At 32.0% G+C, this 21,760-nt stretch overlaps 12 protein-coding genes across 12 annotated transcripts; 11 read left to right on the top strand and 1 right to left on the bottom strand.

Moving 5' to 3' along the window:
- Positions 1-187: 187 nt before the first annotated feature.
- DFA_04200 (uncharacterized protein) lies at positions 188-1,665 on the top strand (the record flags this gene model as incomplete). The annotated part of the gene is made up of 2 exons (XM_004366551.1): positions 188-747; positions 813-1,665. The coding sequence occupies 2 exons, from the start codon at positions 188-190 to the stop codon at positions 1,663-1,665; spliced, it is 1,413 nt and encodes a 470-aa protein (XP_004366608.1).
- A 302-nt stretch (positions 1,666-1,967) lies between these two features.
- ctbsA (glycoside hydrolase family 18 protein) lies at positions 1,968-3,220 on the top strand (the record flags this gene model as incomplete). The annotated part of the gene is made up of 2 exons (XM_004366550.1): positions 1,968-2,465; positions 2,549-3,220. 2 exons carry the CDS (start codon positions 1,968-1,970, stop codon positions 3,218-3,220), a joined length of 1,170 nt encoding a protein of 389 aa, XP_004366607.1.
- A 134-nt stretch (positions 3,221-3,354) lies between these two features.
- On the top strand, positions 3,355-5,605 carry DFA_04198 (uncharacterized protein; the record flags this gene model as incomplete). Its single annotated transcript, XM_004366549.1, has 5 exons — positions 3,355-4,260; positions 4,317-4,741; positions 4,832-5,066; positions 5,138-5,212; positions 5,303-5,605. The coding sequence occupies 5 exons, from the start codon at positions 3,355-3,357 to the stop codon at positions 5,603-5,605; spliced, it is 1,944 nt and encodes a 647-aa protein (XP_004366606.1).
- Positions 5,606-5,803: 198 nt separating this feature from the next.
- DFA_04197 (uncharacterized protein) lies at positions 5,804-6,205 on the top strand (the record flags this gene model as incomplete). Its single annotated transcript, XM_004366548.1, has 1 exon — positions 5,804-6,205. One exon carries the CDS (start codon positions 5,804-5,806, stop codon positions 6,203-6,205), a length of 402 nt encoding a protein of 133 aa, XP_004366605.1.
- Positions 6,206-6,468: 263 nt separating this feature from the next.
- Positions 6,469-7,447, top strand: DFA_04196 (uncharacterized protein; the record flags this gene model as incomplete). Its single annotated transcript, XM_004366547.1, has 3 exons — positions 6,469-6,490; positions 6,516-7,120; positions 7,196-7,447. 3 exons carry the CDS (start codon positions 6,469-6,471, stop codon positions 7,445-7,447), a joined length of 879 nt encoding a protein of 292 aa, XP_004366604.1.
- A 53-nt stretch (positions 7,448-7,500) lies between these two features.
- On the top strand, positions 7,501-8,782 carry DFA_04195 (uncharacterized protein; the record flags this gene model as incomplete). The annotated part of the gene is made up of 5 exons (XM_004366546.1): positions 7,501-7,698; positions 7,802-8,053; positions 8,144-8,227; positions 8,303-8,377; positions 8,504-8,782. The coding sequence occupies 5 exons, from the start codon at positions 7,501-7,503 to the stop codon at positions 8,780-8,782; spliced, it is 888 nt and encodes a 295-aa protein (XP_004366603.1).
- A 114-nt stretch (positions 8,783-8,896) lies between these two features.
- On the top strand, positions 8,897-11,378 carry DFA_04194 (uncharacterized protein; the record flags this gene model as incomplete). Its single annotated transcript, XM_004366545.1, has 7 exons — positions 8,897-8,916; positions 8,970-9,720; positions 9,790-10,292; positions 10,374-10,608; positions 10,736-10,831; positions 10,925-10,999; positions 11,094-11,378. The coding sequence occupies 7 exons, from the start codon at positions 8,897-8,899 to the stop codon at positions 11,376-11,378; spliced, it is 1,965 nt and encodes a 654-aa protein (XP_004366602.1).
- A 134-nt stretch (positions 11,379-11,512) lies between these two features.
- DFA_04193 (uncharacterized protein) lies at positions 11,513-14,109 on the top strand (the record flags this gene model as incomplete). The annotated part of the gene is made up of 6 exons (XM_004366544.1): positions 11,513-12,520; positions 12,590-12,754; positions 12,919-13,239; positions 13,320-13,574; positions 13,665-13,748; positions 13,828-14,109. 6 exons carry the CDS (start codon positions 11,513-11,515, stop codon positions 14,107-14,109), a joined length of 2,115 nt encoding a protein of 704 aa, XP_004366601.1.
- A 179-nt stretch (positions 14,110-14,288) lies between these two features.
- On the top strand, positions 14,289-15,920 carry DFA_04192 (uncharacterized protein; the record flags this gene model as incomplete). Its single annotated transcript, XM_004366543.1, has 1 exon — positions 14,289-15,920. One exon carries the CDS (start codon positions 14,289-14,291, stop codon positions 15,918-15,920), a length of 1,632 nt encoding a protein of 543 aa, XP_004366600.1.
- A 381-nt stretch (positions 15,921-16,301) lies between these two features.
- Positions 16,302-17,260, bottom strand: DFA_04191 (uncharacterized protein; the record flags this gene model as incomplete). Its single annotated transcript, XM_004366542.1, has 3 exons — positions 16,302-16,658; positions 16,741-16,910; positions 17,212-17,260. The coding sequence occupies 3 exons, from the start codon at positions 17,258-17,260 to the stop codon at positions 16,302-16,304; spliced, it is 576 nt and encodes a 191-aa protein (XP_004366599.1).
- Positions 17,261-17,462: 202 nt separating this feature from the next.
- Positions 17,463-19,383, top strand: DFA_04190 (uncharacterized protein; the record flags this gene model as incomplete). Its single annotated transcript, XM_004366541.1, has 7 exons — positions 17,463-17,513; positions 17,553-18,314; positions 18,379-18,435; positions 18,537-18,620; positions 18,698-18,790; positions 18,872-18,955; positions 19,027-19,383. 7 exons carry the CDS (start codon positions 17,463-17,465, stop codon positions 19,381-19,383), a joined length of 1,488 nt encoding a protein of 495 aa, XP_004366598.1.
- Positions 19,384-19,477: 94 nt separating this feature from the next.
- Positions 19,478-21,724, top strand: DFA_04189 (uncharacterized protein; the record flags this gene model as incomplete). Its single annotated transcript, XM_004366540.1, has 6 exons — positions 19,478-19,942; positions 19,965-20,573; positions 20,722-20,977; positions 21,083-21,138; positions 21,227-21,310; positions 21,413-21,724. The coding sequence occupies 6 exons, from the start codon at positions 19,478-19,480 to the stop codon at positions 21,722-21,724; spliced, it is 1,782 nt and encodes a 593-aa protein (XP_004366597.1).
- Between the last annotated feature and the right edge of the window lie 36 nt (positions 21,725-21,760).

The raw sequence follows: 21,760 nt of genomic DNA, 5'->3' as shown, positions 1-21,760 counted from the left end.
GGGAGAGGTCGCCCTATAGATCTCAATAGTTGTTCACACTTGAAGTTGTTTTCTATTTTTGTCAAGTGCTATTTTTATTCATTTACGTTTGATTGAAAATAGTATAAATATAGAGAGATTTGTATGTATTTCCTGAGTTCATCAAAAACGAAATAGAATTGTATATAATATTGATAAAAAAATAATAATGGATGATCATAACTCTCATGTATTCGATAATACCTACTATTACATCTATCAGGTCGCAACTGGGATGGTTTTGAATTGTGGAGCATTGAAAGATCAACTTTGTGACCGAAAAAGCAGAGCCGATGGAAAATACAATCGACATTGGAGATTTCTCCCAGTCCCTAACAAAGAGAATACCTATAATATTTTGAACCGAAGGGCCAACGGAGGGTGGTTAGATGCTGATACGGGAGGTTCAAGAGCTAGAAAAGAATATAGACCAGACAATCTTTATCAACAATGGACCCTCGAGCCTGTTCCCGAAAACACTGGAAGATATTGGATGGTACAAGTAGCTCGAAATACTGGAATCTCCACCAAAATGGTTCTAGATTGCAACGGCTACAATGCTTCGGTTAGACATTTGAACACAGATGATAATAATTTATATCAACAATGGGAATTCATTCAGTATATGGATGAACATAAAAACTGGTTCCAAATCTCCAATGTCATGTATCAAAACGTCTACCTTCTAGCATCAAAAGATGGAACACTTCAAACCTATGTCCAAATGAGGTAAGAGTATTTTCTTTTATAATTTTTTTTAAATTGAATATTAATATTAATTGATTTTTTTATAGTTACCCAACAGAATTATTTAGACTGGAGCCAGCTCATCTGAAAGGTGAAACAAACTTTTTTATTTATGGAAGAGATTCCAATCAAATTCTTTCAACAAAATCTGGTTCAAATTCGGTTAGAATGGTCAATAGAGTTGAGGGTGCTGGAAATGTGTGGACTGTGAAGCGTAACACTTGGACAGGGCGAGAAGACACTTATTTTTTCATTGACACATTTGATAATGCTTTAGAGGCACCCCCTTCATCATCAACAAAGTTTGGTGCTGTTCAAGCTAATCGTGTGGACTTTTTTAATCCTGACCAACAATGGAAACTCAACTTCATCGACCCCAAATCACAAGGTGTTGTAATACCTTTAGATTTGAACACTAAAACATACTCTGTTGGTATTTTCCAATGGTTTTGTGACAGGGTTCATAAAAGATCTTTTAACCCCGAAGCTATAGATGGTGTGGGTTTAATAAAAGGAGTCGAGAATGGAAATCTGGTTGGAGTAAGACTTAAGGAAAACATAAGTGAGATCCTCAATAGTACTCCAATAGGTTTCTCATACTATTGGGTATACACACCCAAACAAGCCATCATCTATGTTCTACAAAATGATGAAAAAGGTGGAAACAAGACATACATTGCCCACTCCCAGCTCGGAAAAGGTGAACCAGTCATTTGTGCCGGGAAATTCAAAATGAAAGAGAATTCAAACCTCGAGAGCATTATGTTCGGCTTGGCTGATAATTCTGGTCATTACTCCCCAAAGGGTGTAAAGTGTATTCCACCAGTTCTGGAATACCTCAAGGGTCTTGGGTTTAATGGTGTTGACTCTACTCAAATTTGGGTGGATGGGGACCCCTAGGCCTAGGTAATCTACTTTAACCTCTCAACCAATGTACAACAATCAATTTTTTTTAATTTATTATTTTTTTAAATTATTTTAATTCTTTAAATAAACATCAACCTTTTGAATAAACCTTGTTTTTGATGAACAAATATTGTATTCAAAAATGTTGCATCTACAAATTCGTGTAAAACAAAATAATGACATCCGAAACGATGAAAAAAGATCATAATTATTATGTAATAAAAAATAAATAAATTGTCAAAAAGAAAAGGAGCCATGCAAAACAAAGTCAGTAGTATAGCCTCCCGTAGTCAAAAATGAATCATTATCATTTTCTCTTACTACTACTCGTAATTTCAATATGTATAAATAACTCTACATCAACAACAACAACGTCATCATGCCCATGTTCTGATGAATCACTTTGTGCACCATTAAACATTGTATTACCTAGACAAGAGTTTTTAGGGTATTCACTATACAACGATTCATTTGAATCGTATGATTGGGATGTAGTAACGACTATAGCTATCTTTTATACACCTGTACCCCCAGAACTATTGTGCTTGGCTCATTCTAAAGGTGTTAGATTAGTTTATGGTGCTGAATATCCAATCAGTCAACTAGGTAATCAAACGCATCAAGATCAATGGATTCAAGATCAACTGCAATTGGTTCAATCTACCTATTTCGACGGTCTAAACTTTGACATTGAAAGTCCCATATGGTCCAATCAATCAACTACAAGTGCTCTATTAACAGGTCTAGTTGCTCAAACAAACTTTGTATTCAAGAATTCTTTCCCTTTTTATCAAGTATGCTAAACAAAGTAGTAGAATATTAATCTATCTATCTTTTACTTACTTTTACTTTGTACTTTTACTTTGTACTTTTTTAGATTTCAGTTGATGTAGCATGGTCACCAAATTGTATTGATGGTAGATGTTATGATTACTATGGGTTGGCACAGGCAAGTGATTATTTGGCAGTCATGTCTTATGATATGCGCAGTCAGGTGTTTAATACAGAGGAGTGTACAGCTAGTGCAAACTCACCTTATATGTTGGTGTTGGAGGGACTGTTGAATTACACTGCTTTGGGAATCCCAAGTGACAAGTTGGTGTTGGGGTTACCGTGGTACGGATACATTTACCCTTGTATCAATGAGAACCCATCACTCGAATCGTTGGTGTGTAATATTACACGTGTACCATTTAGAGGTGCAACATGTAGCGATGCAGCTGGTAGTGAGTATGAATACTCGTATCTCATGGATCTCTTGTCCAACAGCTCATTACAAACCACCGGTGAGTTGTGGGATGATCAATTAGGATCACCCTTTTTCAACTTTATCGATCCGTCAGACAGCAACCTCTACCAAGTTTGGTATGATAACCCAGAGTCGCTGTCTATCAAGGTTGCTATTGCTTCAAAGCTTAATCTGCGTGGTTTGGCTGTTTGGAATGTTGATTTCCTCGATCTTCAAAATCAACCAACGCAAACAAATATGATGTGGCAAGTAATGGCTAATTTCTTTACTCATCATACTAGTAGTAATAGTGATCTTTAAAAATAAATTTAAAATAATATTAATATTTAAATTTTTGAAATTGTTAACACACATCCTCAATGTGATGTGTATTTACTTGTTAAGTTTGAACTTTGTTGATTACTATTTATATACATATTACCTGATGCATAAAGATGGATTTAACAACAATCAAATGTAAAGTTTGTGGAACATTTGAATCAACGTCTATTGATGCATTTAGATTACATGGTATCAATCATTGTATACCGTCGGTTGCTAGATACTTTGGTTTCACTCAAGAACAACTATTAGAGCAACTACAACTACATCAACAACAACAATATGATGAAATAACGAGAGAGAATAATTCAACATTGATCGCAGATAGTAGTTCAAATGACAACCTTCCAAATACTACAACTCTATTTAAAAGTTTAATTAAATCACCATACATTAGACAAACAATATTCTATCAAATAAAAGAGATAGGCTATAAGATTATTAATAGACATGAGTCATATTGTGGAAGAGATCATGTTGGTAAAGATATCATCAAATTACCTCATCTTGGTATGATATCAAAGTTTGCAATGCCATGGAACTTTATCAAACATTATCTACCCAACAAAGATAAAGTATTGCCAAAGAGAAGATGGTATGTCATTAGTCGGTATTGTTCACATCAAAATGCAACATTGGATACACTATTAAAACTATTGGAATGGTCACCCGATTATGATCCTCAAGATCAATTTGAACGTTGTCATCAAAATCTATTTTACAATGTTGCATCTAAAGGACATAGAGATATACTGGAATTGCTGTTAAAAAGATATCCAAATATCTATATGAATGGAAAATATAGTGCATTGAATGTTGCATCAGAGAAAGGACATTTATCAACAGTCCATCTATTATGTTCAATCAAGGGAATGTACTGCACCCCTGATGCTATGGATGGAGCCGCAGAGAAAGGCCATTTAGATATTGTAAAGTATCTCGATCAAAATCGCACCGAAGGATGTACAACCATGGCGATTAATTTGGCAGCAAAGAATGGACATTTGGATATTGTCCAAGTAAGTATCAATTTAAGCTGTTTCTTTGTATTTTTTTATTATTAACATTATTAAAGTATTTAAAGGTTCATCAAAGAGCAGGATGTACAACCATGGCGATTGATTTGGCAGCAACGAATGGTCATTTAAATGTTTTAAAATGGTTAGACAACAACTATAAAACAAAGGTAGGATGTACAGAATATGCGATGGACATGGCATCAGAGAATGGCCATTTCCAAATTGTTCAATGGTTACATAACAATAGATCTGTAGGATGCACCACTCGTGCTATGGATCATGCAAAGTCACTTGAAATATTTGAATACCTTCACAGAGCTGGTAAAACATGTACATCATTGGCAATGGATAATGCATGTTTAAAAGGTGACTTGGATTTTGTAAAGTATCTTTACTATAATCGAACTGAAGGGTATAGTGAAGCAGCAATCATTAATGCTTGTACAAGTGGTAATTTGGAATTGATAAAGGTATGCCATATGTATGATAATTATGAAAAAACAATAATATATATTATGACCACATCTAACAATTGTTAATCATTTCCAACATAGTTTTTACTAAAATTAAGGAATGAAGTATGTCCACCCGAAGCAGTTGACGCTGCTATAGAGAATGAATGTAGTTTGGATGTCATACAATATCTCGATCAAGAATGTACAATCAATGGTTTGAAATATGCAATCTATAAAGATCGTTTGGATATTTTTCAATATCTCCATCGACGGTACCCAAATTCTACTCATATGTGGACAAGAGATGTATTGGATGAAGCTGCCAAATCAGGTAAATTGGATATTATAAAGGTATGTAATATGTTTGAGTGACTCTTTATTTGTTATTTTAAAACTAAACTTATCTTTATTTATCTATATAGTTTCTTCATGAAAATAGGACTGAAAGAAGTTCTACCAATGCAATGGATTTGGCGGAAAATATAGAAGTGACCAAGGTATGTAAATATATTAATACATTACTTTTTAATTTTTTTTTTTATCCTCTCTCTCTCTCACTCTTTTTTCCTTTTTCTATCTATATATAGTTTCTACATTTCAATCGTACCGAGGGGTGCACAACCGATGCTATGGATAATGCAGCAAGAAGGGGTGATTTAGAGACTGTTGAATTTCTTCATGAAAATAGAACTGAAGGTTGCACTGAAGAAGCTCTATGGAAATCCAAAGACCACCCAGATATCTACACTTACATATTATCAAACAAAATAGTATCAATGGAATCAATTCAAAATGGTCGTATCAAAACATTACCATATGAAAAAAACCAAGAGGATAATTATGAAATTGTTGATCTTATCAACAAATATTATGGAATTAAAATTAATTAAATACATAGAGATAATAATAATATATAATAATAATAATATATCATAATAATAATATATAATAATAATAATTATGTCCTGATCTTTTTAATTTTTTTTTACTCACCATCCTATAGCTTTGGTAATACTCTGATCCTTCAATCAATCATTAATGCATTCATTAGTCTCTTAAACATAAATATATTATAAACAAACAAGAGAATGAAATTCATTGCCACCGTTTTAATTGTTCTCTGTCTTGTCGTTGCCTCTGCTCTCTCTGCTGACACGGTCACCTATATCAAGCTTACTGGTTGTGGTGGTAGCAGACCAAGTGAATGTACCCAAAAATACACTGTTGATGAATGCACCCCTGATAATCTATGTGGTACCATGGCAGATCCCACCCAATGGATCATAGTCTCTGCCCTCAGCGGAAAGACCTACAATATTAGCATGTATAGTGATATGTATTGTGCCACCACCCTATCCACCATAACGAGCACTTGCGATGAATGCAACACCCAAACCAATCTTACAACCGATTGTCCATCCACTGGCTCAGCTCTCGTTGTAGGTTCATTCACCGTCTTTATGGGTCTTCTCCTATCCCTTCTCCTCTAAATTTATATGTAATATAAAAGCCTAAAAATAATAGTTTAAATAATTATCTAGTATATGTATAATTAAAGTGTATATTACATCTTGCATCTAATAAATTATTTAATTAATTAAATGAATTGGGAAAACAGACTCAAAACTAAGAAAATATTATGTAGAAAACTAGAACATTTTATTTTAGTACACGATGTACTATTATTATAAGAGTATTATGATCGAATCAATACAACTGCTACAACTACATTGCAACAACATCAACAACAACAATGACAACAAATCTATTTAAAAGTTTAATTCATTCAACATATATTAGACTTGATATTCAATCATGTTAAAGATATCTACAGTATGATGAGTGGACGTGGATCAAAGTGTGGAAGAGATATCATCAATTCACCTCATCTTGAAATGATATCTAGATATGCAATGTCATGGAACTTTATCAAACATTATTTACCTGAAAAGGATAATGTATTGGTAAAGAGAAGATGGTATGTTATTAGTCAGTATTGTCAACATGAAAATGCAACATTGGATACACTCATTCATCTATTGGAATGGTCACCTGATTATAATCCTCAAAATGAATTAGAGGAATGTCATCAAGATTTATTCTATAATGTTGCATCAAGAGGACATAGAGATATACTAGAACTGCTGTTACAAAGGTATCCAAATATCTCTATGAATGGTGACCCTAGAGCAATGCATATTGCATCGGCCAACGGACATCTTTCAACAATTCAACTATTATCTTCTTCAGTTGAGGGTATAGAATGTACAACTGATTGTATGGATGAAGCAGCATCGAATGGTCATTTAAATGTTGTAATGTATCTCGATCAAACTCGTAGTGAAGGGTGTAGTCATAATGCCATTAATTGGGCATCAAGGAATGGTCATTTTGATATTGTCAAAGTATGTGTACATTTATATAAATATTAATATTAATATTTGTTTGATATTATTATTATTAACATTATTTAATGATAGTATTTAAGTAGTCATCGCACAGAAGGATGTACATCAGTTGCTATGGATAGAGCAGCTGAGAATGGACATTTCAATATTTTAGAATATTTACATTTGAATCGTAGCGAAGGAGGAAGTACAAGTAAAGCTATGGATAGTGCTGCTTCAAATGGACATTATGAAATTGTTGAATGGTTAAATCTCAATCGTAGTGAGGAGGGATGCACAACTGATGCCATTGATTATGCTGCAAAAAAAAAAATGGGTATTTAAATATTATACAATATTTAAGTAACAATAGATCTGAAGGATGCACAGATTATGCTATGGATAATGCAAAGTCACTTGAAATATTTAAATACCTTCACAGAGCTGGTAAAACGTGTACTACTCAAGCAATGGACAATGCTTGTTTAAAAGGTGACTTGGATTTTGTAAAGTTTATTCATTATAATCGTACAGAAGGGTGTAGTGAATCAGCTATCATTAATGCTTGTACAACTGGTAATTTTGATTTGATAAAGGTATGCTATATGTATAAATATGTATGCTACGATACATCATATTTGAAATAATTTATTTAATAAACCAAAACTAACATTAAAAATCATTTCCATCTATCTTTAGTTTCTAATTTCGATTAGGAAAGAAGTATGTTCATCAGCAGCAGTTGATGATGCTATACAGAGTAATTGTCGTTTGGAGATTATTAAATTCTTGGATAAAGGATGTACCATTAGTGGTTTGAATTATGCTATGCAGAATAATCGATTGGACATCATTCAATATCTTCATCAAAGATTCCCAAAATCTCCTCGTATCTGGACTCCTGTTACATTAAATGTGGCAACAATGACCGGTCATTTGGATATTGTAAAGGTAGGTAGTATAAATATAAATATATGTTTGTGTTTGGAAATCAATTAATAAATAAATTCTAACACTTTTTATTTATTTATTTATTTATAGTATATACATGAAAATAGAACAGAAGAGAGTACAACCAATGCAATGAACTATGCAGCCAAGTATGATCATCTCGATGTTTTAAAAGTATGTATATATATATATATATATAGATCCATTTATTTATTACTAAAATCTCTACATACATTTTAATAATATTAGTTTCTACATTTTAATCGTACAGAGGGTTGCACAACTAATGCAATGGATTTTTCAACTGATTTGGAAGTGATAAAGGTATATATATATATATATATTTGTAAACATCTATATTTACTTATTTAATAATAATTATTTAATTTATAAATTATTATTTACAAACATATTTTTTTTTATCCTTTCTTTCTATTCTCTATTTTATAGTTTCTACATTTTAATCGAACTGAAGGGGCTACAACCAAGTGTATGGATAATGCAGCAAGAAGGGGTGATATAGAGACTGTTGAATGGTTACATAAAAATCGAAGTGAAGGTTGCACTGATCAAGCTCTTTGGGAATCCAATAATAACCCCGATATCTATAATTACATATTATCAAGCAAAATAATACCTGTTAGATCAATTAAAAATTGTCAAAAGAAGAAGAAGAAAGATTATTATGAAATCTATCATCTCATCAATAAATATTATAATGGCATTTAAATAATAATTATTTATTTAATTAACACCAAGTTCAAAAAAAAGAAAAAAAAGAAAAGATCAGTTCCATCACACCACCTTTCTTTATTATTTCCTTTGCTTTTGTACGATGAATGAATGAATGATTATAGTAGATCGTTGAATTCAAGTTATAATACTATTGTCATCCTCCTCTATTCAATAACAATAGAACCAACCACCAACCACCAGCCACTACTACTACTACGACAGCGATGATGACAACTAGAGTCACTCTATTTAAAAGTTTAATTGGGTCAACATATATTAGACAAAAGATATTCAAACATGTACGAGAAATAGGCATAAGCAACATGATTTATAGAGGTACAAGTACAAGTACAACACCACTTTGTGGAAGAGATATCATCAAGTTATCTCATCTTGAAATGATATCAAAGTATGGGATGTCACGGGACTTTATAAAACATTATCTACCCAACAAAGATCAAGTATTGATAAAGAGAAGATGGTATGTCATTAGTCGGTATTGTTCACACCCAAATGCAACATTGGATACATTATTACATCTATTGGAATGGTCACCTGAATATGATCCACAAGATCAAGTAGAGTATTGTCATCAAGATTTAGTTTATAATGTTGCATCAAGAGGACATAGAGATATACTAGAATTACTGTTAAAAAGGTATCCAAATATCATTAACTACATTGATAGAATCCAAACGTACAGCCCGAAACGTAATACAGTATTGGATATTGCAGCATTTAATGGATACCTTTCAACAATTCAACTATTATCATCGATTAAACAAGTAAAGGGTGCCACCAAAGCGATTGATTGGGCATCAGAGAATGGTCACTATGAAGTTGTAATATATCTTTCGCAAAATCGAAGTGAAGGATGCACAACTGAAGCCATTAATTGGGCTTCAAGGAATGGTCATTTGGATATCGTCAAAGTATGTATAGATAGATATAATAATTATAACTACATTATATATTATATTAACATTATCATATATACTTAGTATTTAAGTAGTCATCGCAGTGAAGGATGCACAACTGATGCTTTTGATGGAGCAGCAGAGAGAGGCCAATTACACGTTTTAAAGTGGTTGCATGAGAATCGTAGTGAAGGAGGTACAAGTACAGCTATGGATAGGGCATGTGCGTATGGGTATTTTGAAGTAGTTCAATGGTTATATCAAAATGGGTATAGAGAATGTACAACTAGTGCTATGGATAGAGCAGCAGAAAATGGACATCTAAATATTATACAATATCTAAACACCAATACAACTAAAGGATGCACAGCATATGCTCTAAACTATGCAAAGAATATAAATATATTCCAATTCCTTCATGAAAATGGTAAGATATGTACAAACCAAGCAATGGATAATCATGCATTAAAAGGTGACTTGGATATTGTAAAGTTTATTCATTTTAATTGTACTGAAGGTGGTACAGAAAAATGTATCATTAATGCTTGTAAAAGTGGTAATATTGATTTGATAAAGGTATGCGATATGTATAAATAACAGAATATAATAATCAACACAAATACATATTGACATCCTTTCATCTAATCTTAGTTTCTAATAGAAATTAGGAAAGAAGTATGTTCAACCTTTGCAGTTGACGCTGCTATGCAAAAGAATTGTAGTTTGGAGATTATTAAATACTTGGATAAAGAATGTAATTTGAGTGGTTTGTCAGGTGCAATTAAAAATGGTAGATTGGATATTATTCAATATCTTCATCAAAGATTCCCAAAATCTCCTCGAATTTGGACAAACTCAGTTTTAAAAGTGGCATCTAGATATGGTCAATTGGATATTGTAAAGGTAGGGTAGAGGAGTATTTATAGATGGTTTCAAACAAACAAACAAACCATTCATAATTAATTAATTAATAATTAATTTTGACCCAACACTAAACTTTTGTATTTTTTGCTTATTTAAATATTATTAGTTTCTTCATGAAAATAGAACAGAAAAATATAATACCAATGATATGGATTTGGCAGCCAAATATAATCATCTTGATGTTGTTAAAGTATGTCGTGTAGTACATCTATTTAATTTGTCTATCTCTATATTTTTGTATTGTTTGACTAAAACGTATCCATGGATTCCTATTTCATCATTTATATATTTATAGTTTTTACATTTTAATCGTACCAAAGGTTGTAGCTACAAGGCTATTGATTGGACATCAGATATAGAAGTGGTCAAGGTATTTTAAACAGATAGATAAAATTAAACTATATATTATATAATAGAATTATTTACTAAAATGTATCCATTCCCATTTCATCATTTATATTTAGTTTCTACATTTTAATCGAACAGAAGGATGTAGTACTGATGCTATGGATAATGCAGCACGAAACAATAATTTGGAATTGATTAAATTTCTACATCAAAATCGTAGTGAAGGTTGCACTGATCAAGCTCTTTGGGGTTCCAAAAACCACCCCGATATCTACCATTACCTATTGTCAAACAAAATAATACCTGTGGAATTAATTAAAAAGGGACGTCCTATAACAATACAATATGAAGAAGATTGTTTTGAAATTATTGACCTCGTCAATAAATATTATTGCATTTAGAATCAATACAATAATTTGTTATCTGAAAAAAAAAAAGATGTAGTTTCGATCATCAAATGTACAAAGTAATATGCAAAAGAAAAAAATGAGCAACCTTTTGCATATTACTTTGTACATTTGATGATCGAAAGAGTATGGATTTAACAACAACAATCAAATGTAAAGTTTGTGGATCATTTGAATCGACGTCGTTCGATGCATTTAGATTACATGGTATCAATCATTGTATACCTTTGATTGAAAGATACTTTGGTGTCGATAATAATAATCAATTGCAAGAAGAAGAAGAAGATAAGCAACAACAACAACAACAACAACAACAACAACAACAACAACAACAACAAGATATATTAAAAAAGAGAAAGAGAGATCATCATGTGAATCATCAACATCAACATGACACCATTAACAAGATGATAGTTGATCCTCCTCATCCTCCTCCTCCTTCTCCTAATTCTACAACAACAACAACAACAACAACAAGTCTATTTAAAAGTTTAATTGGGTCAACATATATTAGACATATAATATTCAAACATGCAAAAGAGATAAACAAGATTGTGAAAAGAAAAACACGGTTTATAATTAATTATCAAATCTATGGTAAAGATATCATCAAATTACCTCATCTTGGAATGATATCAGATTATGCAATGCCATGGGACTTTATCAAACATTATTTACCCACCAAGGATAATGTATTGGCAAAGAGAAGATGGTATGTTATTAGTCGGTATTGTACACACCCAAATGCAACATTGGATACACTCAAACATCTATTGGAATGGTCACCAGATTATGATCCTCAAAATGAATTAGAGGAATGTCATCAATATTTATTTTACAATGTTGTATCAAGAGGACACACAGATATACTGGAACTGCTGCTAAAAAGATATCCAATGATCTCTATGAATGGAAATAGTGATGCATTGTATGCTGCAGCATTTAATGGACAGCTATCAACCATTCAACTATTATGTTCAATCAAAGGTATAAAAAGTAGCACCAATGAGATGGATGAAGCTGCAGAGAGAGGTCACTATGAAATTGTCAAGTATCTTGATCAAAATCGCAGTGAAGGGTGTACCTCCAAAGCCATTGATCAAGCAGCAGCCAATGGTCATTTAAATGTTGTCAAAGTATGTACAGATATAAGAGAATGTATATATTTAGTTTGAATAATATTAATTAATTATTTATTTTTATAGTACTTGCTAAATTATAGAACTGAATGTTGTACAACATTGTCAGTTGATAAGGCAGCAGAAAATGGTCATTTAAACATTTTAGAATGGTTAAATCAGAATCGATATGATCACCAATGCACAACATTGGCGATGGATAAAGCTGCAGAGAATGGACATTTCGATACTGTAAAATGGTTGTATTACAATAGGACTGAGGGATGCAGTACTTTGGCTATGGACAAGGTGCAGAGAATGGTCATTACCAAATCCTGAAATGGCTTAGAGAATATGGAGATAAAAATTGCACATCTGATGCATTGGATAATGCAGCGAACCTTAAAATAGTAAAGTTCCTTGATACAAGAGGTGAACCATGTACAACTGCCGCCATTGACAATGCATGTTTAAAAGGTCATTTAGATATTGTCAAATATCTTTTCCAACATCGTTCAGAAGGTGGTACTATTAAAGCTATGGATAATGCAAAGTCGCTTGAAATAGTTAGATTCCTTCACAGAGCTGGGGCAGCATGCTCAACTGCGGCAGTTGACAATGCATGTTTAAAAGGTAATTTAGATATTGTCAAATTCCTTTTTGAAAATCGTACAGAAGGTGGTACTCAACAAGCTATCATTAATGCTTGTAAAAGTGGTAACTTTGATTTGATAAAGGTATGTATGAAAAAAAAAAAAAATTATTATTATATTTAAAAAATAATTAACCAAACAAACATTGCAATTCCACCATCCAGCTTGTTATTTCAAATAGTACTGAAAAATGTACAACCAAAGCAGTTGACGTTGCTATAAAGAAGAATTGTAGTTTGGAGATTATTAAATACCTCGATCAAGAATGTTCAGCTCATGGTTTGGTAAATGCAATCACCAAGAATGGTCGATTAGATGTTGTGCAATATTTCCATCAACGATACCCATCATCTACTTCTATTTGGACTAATGATGTATTGGATGAAGCTGCCCAATCAGGTGAATTGGATATTGTAAAGGTATGTAATTAATTATATACAAATATGAAAACACTATAATCACAACAAAAATAAACTAAACTCTTGTTTGTAAATTATTTCAATTTCTAGTTTCTTCATGAAAATAGAACTGAAGGATGCGGTACTTTGGCTATGGATAATGCAGCCAAGTGTGGATATATTGATATTGTTAAAGTATGTATTCGATGTTTTTTCATATTACAAACAATTAATCATTTTCGCACATATTATTTTTTACTTTCCAACTATATAGTTTTTACACTTTAATCGTACAGAAGGGTGTTCAAGATGGGCTATGGATAGAGCAGCACAAAACAATCATTTAGAGATTGTTGAATTTCTTCATGAAAATAGAACTGAAGGTTGCAGTGATCTAGCACTTTGGGGGTCCAACCACCCAGATATTTACAATTATATATTGTCAAACAAAATAATACCGATTAGAGAAATTAAAAATGGAAGGATAAAAACAATACAATATGAAGATGAAAAGGAAGATTACTTTGAAATCATTGATCTCATTAATAAATATTAAGGACTTTAAATCATAGAGTCGACCAAAAATCAAATATTTTCCCGCCAATAAATCAACGATCGTAATCTCCGATTCGTTCTTTCGTTCGTTTTAGAACTGCAGAGAATATATCTTTCTCTTTTTCAAAACCATTCTAGATCAAAAAAAGATTGTAATAATAATAATAATAATAATTGATAATGAAAGATCAATTATCACCATATATACAGAGTTGTATTATCAGTAGGTTGTTAGGAGGACTGAACAACGCTCATCACCATGGTGGCAAGGATACATTTCGAGGTAGTGATTTTTGGTACATAGTGTTTCATGGCGAGAAAAAGAGATTGGTCGAACCAATCACAAGTACTAGTATCATTGATATTGCATTGGTTTCAAAGTGGTGGTTACATGTGGTCAGACAGAGATCAACATCGGTGCATTTTAGAGGTCATTTGGACTCTGTGATACTTCAATCAATACATTCAAGCCCTCACTCGCTCTACTCTTCAAACAATATCGACACAATAAAATGGACACTAGCATTAAAGGATGAACCTCCTTTAAAAAAAATGGACTATGAAACTCAATTGATTCACCTTCCTCCAAAACTACAAACAATCAACGTTCAATGCAATGGCAATGTCAATGTTCAAGTGATGGAGTCATTGAAATCAATTCAAACACGATATCCTCACATTGTCATCAATACAGAGTTTGTTTCGATTGGTCAAGAGTATTACAGCAGTATCCACCAATGGCCAAAATCCTTGAAAGGATTTACTCCCAACACTGCCTCGCTCGGCTTCTATGATTTCCAATCAAATCATCCTGATGATGATAGTCCGTTGCAATACACCAAAGAGAACAACTTGTTCGATATGATCAGAGATCTCCAACCACAATCACTGAATCTGTACACTGACCAATTTAGACAGATGCACTCGGTTTACAAAAGTCTATTCAAGCAATTGTGCGCATCATCATCGACACCACTCAAACATCTCAGCATCAACACGGACCATGTAGAGTTGTGCGAACTAAAGCATTTACCCAGTCACTTGGAATCACTAAAACTGGATATTGGAACGATTCCTTTGTATGGCCCTCCACCAAACGAGGATTACTCTCCAATCTTTTATCGTTTCGAATCATCGATGCAAGATTGGATATCTTTTTGCAACTCTATTGCCAACAATAGGTGTCTCAAAAGACTACATCTCTATGACCACCACTATGACTGTCACGAACCACTAGATCAAGAAAAATTAAATATATTCCAATCGGCATTTGATGGAATCTGGAGTGGTGGTGGTGGTAGTGAAAAGTTGGGCATGGTTCCAAACAACAACATTGACTATCTGGCTCTAGTCAGTATGCCTAATGTAATGTCTTCCAACTTGTGGAGTACACTCTGTGATAATAATAATATCACCAAATTAATATTGGCCCATGGAACAGTGACGAATGCCATGGTTCCGTTGCTTGCCAATCTAATTGCCACCAACACAACCATTACAGTTCTATCAATCAGAGGTAACGAGTTATTGACAACCGAAGAATTGGAAGATGCATTTGTGGAAAACAAAACAATCACAGTCTTGGATATTGGACTCAATTTTTGCAAGGAACAAGACGAATACTATTTCTTTGATGCCTTGTTATCCAGTGATACTGTCCAATATTTGTTCCTCGACAAAAAGTTTAGAAAATACAAACCATGCTTTGAGACTATCCCTTATTTCACTCAATCCAAATCATTAATAGAGTTTATTCTCGACAAGAGAGGTCTATTTGACTCACCATACTTTAATAATAGTTCACTAAAGTAAAAAAACAAAAAGAAATAAACAAAAGAAAAAAAAAACATCATATTATTATTCCTTATTGAGAGAGAGAAAATGAAGTTTAAAAGACACTAAAGAATTATATATTAAAGAAATTCTATATTATTTTTTTATTATTATTTTTAATTTATTTTTATTGATTGTTATACTATAATAGTTCAAGAGGGTAGGAAAAAAAATTAAAAAAAAAATTAATTATTAGTAAGAAAAAAAAAAACAATTATAAATTAAAAGATACATACGACTAACAGGGTTTAATAGTGCCCATTTCGCATGATTGGTCTAACAACCTATGCCTTTGTGTCCCGTTGGAGCGTGTTGACAAATTGGATGTTTGATGCAAACAACCTTTTGAAGAGCTATATTTTATGATCTAACATGTTTGTTGGTGTACTCTCTATACTCTGGTTTCGATTTGATAATGGCAAGAGTCTCTTGTGTTTTTGACGGGTCCAAATGATCAATGATTTTTCCCACTGTATAGCTGATTGGATCTTCATGCTCATCAACGAGCATTGGAAAATGAATGACCGGTCTTTTTGGCAAGTTGAATTCGGCTTCCCCATATCTCTTGATGGTCTCTTTGACGTGATTGGAGTACTCTTTATACTCTGGCTTTGAGTTGATAAAGGCAAGAGTATCTTGTGTCTTGGACGGGTCCAAATGATCAATGATTTTTCCCACTGTGTATCTGATAGGATCATCATGCTCATCAAATAATTTCTTGATGACTTTAAATGGTGGACATTAATCTATGATCCATTTTGTTTTTTGTGTCGAGAAACTTGGTTCTATTTCTACTTGCCCTGTCCACACCAGTAAACCAAAATATAGTATTACATGAGGATTCTTCTAGTCTTATTTTCATGTCAATCTCAATAATACTAATGAGATTATCATTTTGAGTCTCTATGATACTTAAAAGATTATCATGCAAATCCCTATATTCTCCAACCAACCAGAAACATATATTGACTAAAATTTATATAGAGGAGAAGATGTGAAAAGAAGGGAAAGAAAAGAAAAGAAATGTCAATATATATATACTTGTTTATAATAATAGATACCTACTCTACCAACAGGATACAAAGGCATACGGTGCTGAACACCAATAGTGCGAAATGGGCTATCACTTCCTAACAATTATTAATTATACTTTTAAAAATAAAAGAGTGCTCTGAGAAATGAACTATACCCTTTTTGTTGAACAATCAAAAAAAAAGAAAAAATAAAAAAATTAATTTTTAAATACTTCCAAAAAAAAAAGAGTGCTTACCAAAGAGGGTTGACTCTTCTTCGTTTGTCTTTTTAAGATTATTTAACATATCAATTCCCTCTTTAATATTTATTAATAATAATACTTCATCCAACTTTGTTGTTCTAAATAAAAAAAGAATTTAAAAATAATCCTTTAAATTAATATTATTTTTTTCATCAAAACTATAGTCCTTTCTTTGCTTGGGTCTTCTTCACACTATTGTTTTTATCCAAAGAGAGAGAGAGAGAGAATGCAATAGTTATTATTTGATGGATTCAACAACAATAATAACAACAACAACAACAGCGATCAAATGTAAAGTGTGGGTCAAATGAATCAAAGACAATCGATGAATTTAGATTACATGGATCAATCATTGTATACCATCGATTGCTAGATACTTTGGTGTTACTCGTTCAAAACATGTCATACTATTAGAACATGATGTATTGGAAGAAGAAGAAGATAATCAACAAGATACATTAAAAAAGAGAAAGAGAGATCATCAATTTAACAACAACAACAACAACAACAATCATGATACAAACAAGATGATATTAGATAATAATGATAATCTTCCTCTTCCTCTTCTTGTTCCCCATCCTCTAACAACATTCAATAATACAATAGAACACCAACAATCATCTAATACTTTATCAATTAGATTTAAAAGTTTAATTGGGTCACCATTCATTAAACATTGTATCTTTAATCATATAAAAGAAATGACCAAGATTGATAAAGAGACGAAACAATGTAAATCAAGTAAAGGAGAAGATATCTTAAAGTTGGTTCATTTTGGAATGGTATCACAATATGCAATGCCATGGAACTTTATCAAACATTATCTACCCGACAAGGATAATGTATTGTTGAAAAGAAGGATGTATATTATTAGTAAATATTGTACACACCCAAATGCAACATTGGATACACTATTACATCTATTGGAATGGTCACCTGAATATGATCCTCAAGATCAATATGAAAATTGTCATCAACGATTAATTTATGATGTTGCAATCCAAGGAAATAGAGATATATTGGAATTTCTTTTAAAAAGATATCCAAATACTATTATCAATCCACATGGATATAAATTAGAATCAATCATTGATACTGTATCTCTAATCTCAACGTGGACAATTGGAAATTATTCAATTATTATCTCAATTGACTAAAAAGGCAAAGGGTACAACTAAAGCTTTGGATATAGCCGCCGAGAAAGGATATTTAGATATTGTAATGTATTTAAATCAACATCGCAGTGAAGGTGCAACAACCGAACTGAACTTTTATTATTTATTTATTATTTTTTTTTTTATCCTCTCTCTTTCTTTTAGTTTTTACATTTTAATCGTACAGAAGGGTGCACAATTAAAGCTATGGATAATGCTGCATTTGCAGGCAATATTGATATTGTTAAAGTATGTTGTAAACCTAGAGACCCAAGAATATTTTCTAAAAATACCAACCTTTAATTTTCCTCTCTTTTATTTATTAGTTTTTACATTATAATCGCAGTGAAGGATGTACCACTAATGCAATGGACTATTCACTGCTGAATGACGATGTTAGTGATTTTGAAGTGTTAAAGGTAAATATTTAAATTGGATTAGTTTACAATTCAATCATCCTAACCTTTATCTCTTTTGATGAAAAATGTAAATATATTTAGTTTCTACATTATAATCGTACAGAGGGATGTAAAACTGATGCAATGGATAATGCTGCCGTGAAAAGAAAATTTGAAGCTTTAAAGGTATGATTTTGAAAATCAAAATGAACAAAGTATTAAATAATAATAATATTAATTTTAATTTATTTATTTAGTTTTTACATTATAATCGTACAGAGGGTTGTAGTTTAATGGCAATGAATTGGGTTGCTTCTCAAGGTGATCTAGAAATGCTCAAAGTATGTGATAAAAGGGAAATAATCAACCAACCTTTTTTTTTTTTTGTATTTATGTCAATCGTTGAATTCCTCCACAAACATCGCACCGAAGGATGTTCAGAAATTCCCATACAAGTACAAAATAGTGGACTCTTTAACTACGAGTGTTGCAAATACTTGGTATCCAACAAAATAGTACTTCAAAATTTTGAAATAGATAACATGAAAATGTGTTCTAGAGATGCACACGAGTTTTATGAAATCGTCGAACTTGTCAATCAACACTATCTATAAAAGAATTTTTGTTCAACTCAAAAAGTGGGTATTCTCTCGCTAGTTGTCATCTTCTTCTTGTACAATGATGATGATAATATAGATGGATTTAACAATGAAATGTAAAGTATGTGGATTATTTGAATCTGCGTCGATCGATGAATTTAGATTACATGGTATCAATCATTGTATACCATCGATTGCTAGATACTTTGGTGTCACTCAATTATACGATCTTTCAAATCTACTGGTAGATCAACAACAACAACAACAACAACATGACGATGATGAAACAAGAATGGTTGAAGAAGAAGAAGAAGAAGGCACAGTAAAAAAGAGAAAGAGAGATCATCTTCAACATAATAATGATAGCATAACAACAACAAACAAGATGATAGTAGAGAGCAATAATAATTCAAATGATCTTCCTATTGTTCCTCCTCCTCCTCCTCCTCCTCCCCATCCTCTTCCTACAACATCCAATAATAATAATAATAATAATAATATTAATAATACTTCTACAAGTCTATTTAAAAGTTTAATTAAGTCACCATATATTAGACATACTTTGTTCAAACATGTAAATGTGATAAGCAAAACAGATAAATCGGGTAACCGAGTTACCTCATCTTGGTATGATATCAGAATATGCAATGCCATGGGACTTTATCAAACATAATCTACCCAACGAAGATAGTGTATTGGCAAAGAGAAGATGGTATGTCATTAGTGATTATTGTTCACATCAAGGTGCAAAATTGGATACATTATTACATCTATTGAAATGGTCACCAGATTATGACCCTCAAGATCAATACGAAGATTGTCAACAAAATCTATTCTATAATGTTGCTTATGAAGGACATAGAGATATTTTGGAATACCTTGTCAAAAGGTATCCAAATATCGTTATGAATGGAACCCAAGAGGCATTGGATGTTGCAGCAATGAAAGGACATTTTTCAACAGTCCAACTATTATCCTCAATGAAACAAGTAAAGTGCACCACCTCTGCGATGGATAAAGCAGCATCAGGAGGTAATTTGAATATTGTAAAGTATCTTTTGGAAAATCGCACTGAAGGGTGTACTTGTCGTGCCATTGATAGTGCATCAAGAAATGGTTATTTGGATGTAGTCATATATCTTACAGAAAATGGTAAAGGATGTACAACTGATGCTATTGAAAATGGACATTTGGATATCGTTAGAGTATGTATATATATACATATATATATTTGTGTGACCGGTCAAACAAGCTAGATATAGTTATAGTTTATATTAATGGTAAAGCATAAAAAAAAAAACCATTTTGTTGAACACCCAAGCTAACAAACCTATTAAATTTACTTCTGTCTAGTATATTGTTTCCAATAGGAATGAAAAATGTACAACGCAAGCAGTTGACGTTGCCATAGAGAAGAATTGTAGTTTGGAGATTATTAAACTCCTCGATCAAGAATGTACAATTGGTGGTTTGACAAGTGCAATTTACAACGATAGAATGGATATTGTTGAATACCTATACAAGAAATTCCCAAAATCTACTCGTATGTGGACTAGAATTACTTTTAACGAAGCTGCCAGCCATGGTAAATTAGATTTTATAAAGGTTTGTAATTAGATAAATATAAATATAATAATAATAATAATTGATATTTACCTCAACTAAACTCTCTGTCCCTTCCTTTAGACTCTCCATAAAAATAAAAAATTAAAAGTTACAACCAATGCAATGAATAAAGCAGCTGCAAATGGACATATTGATGTTGTTAAAGTATGTATTATTAATATTAATATTAATTTATATTTTTTAGAATATCCCTTTAAAATATTTAATATTTACATTTATTATTATCGTTTAGTTTTTACATGATTATCGTACTGAAGGATGTAGTACAGATGCGATGAATAAAGCAGCACGGAATGGTCATATTGAAATAGTAAAAGTATGTAGTAATTAAGTAGTTGCCAATGCTTGAATGACAAAAAATATTTTTATAATCAACCAATTGTTAATGTTTTCAACTAATTCTATTTTATATATATAGTTTCTACATTTGAATCGAACAGAAGGGTGTACCCCTGATGCTATGGATGGAGCAGCACAAGAAAATAATTTAGAAATGGTTAAATGGTTACATAAAAATCGTAGTGAAGGTTGCACAGAGTTTGCCATATTATCCTCCAATTGCAACCCCGATATCTACACTTACATATTGTCCAACAAATTAATACCAATCGAGTTAATCAAAAGTGGACGAATTGCTCAATTACCATATGGTGGAGATGAAAAGGAAGATTATTATGAAATAGTTGATCTAATCAACAAATATTATTATGGTGATAATGGAACTAAATAACTAATTAATTAAAACTGCAGATTATTTTTATGAACC

Source organism: Cavenderia fasciculata (genome assembly GCF_000203815.1).
Source record: "Cavenderia fasciculata unplaced genomic scaffold Scf_Dfasci-G-b-285a01.f1-5, whole genome shotgun sequence".
In the NCBI taxonomy this organism is placed as follows: domain Eukaryota; phylum Evosea; class Eumycetozoa; order Acytosteliales; family Cavenderiaceae; genus Cavenderia; species Cavenderia fasciculata.
Note: the sequence above shows the minus strand (reverse complement) of the source record. Positions and strands in the feature narration are given on the sequence as shown.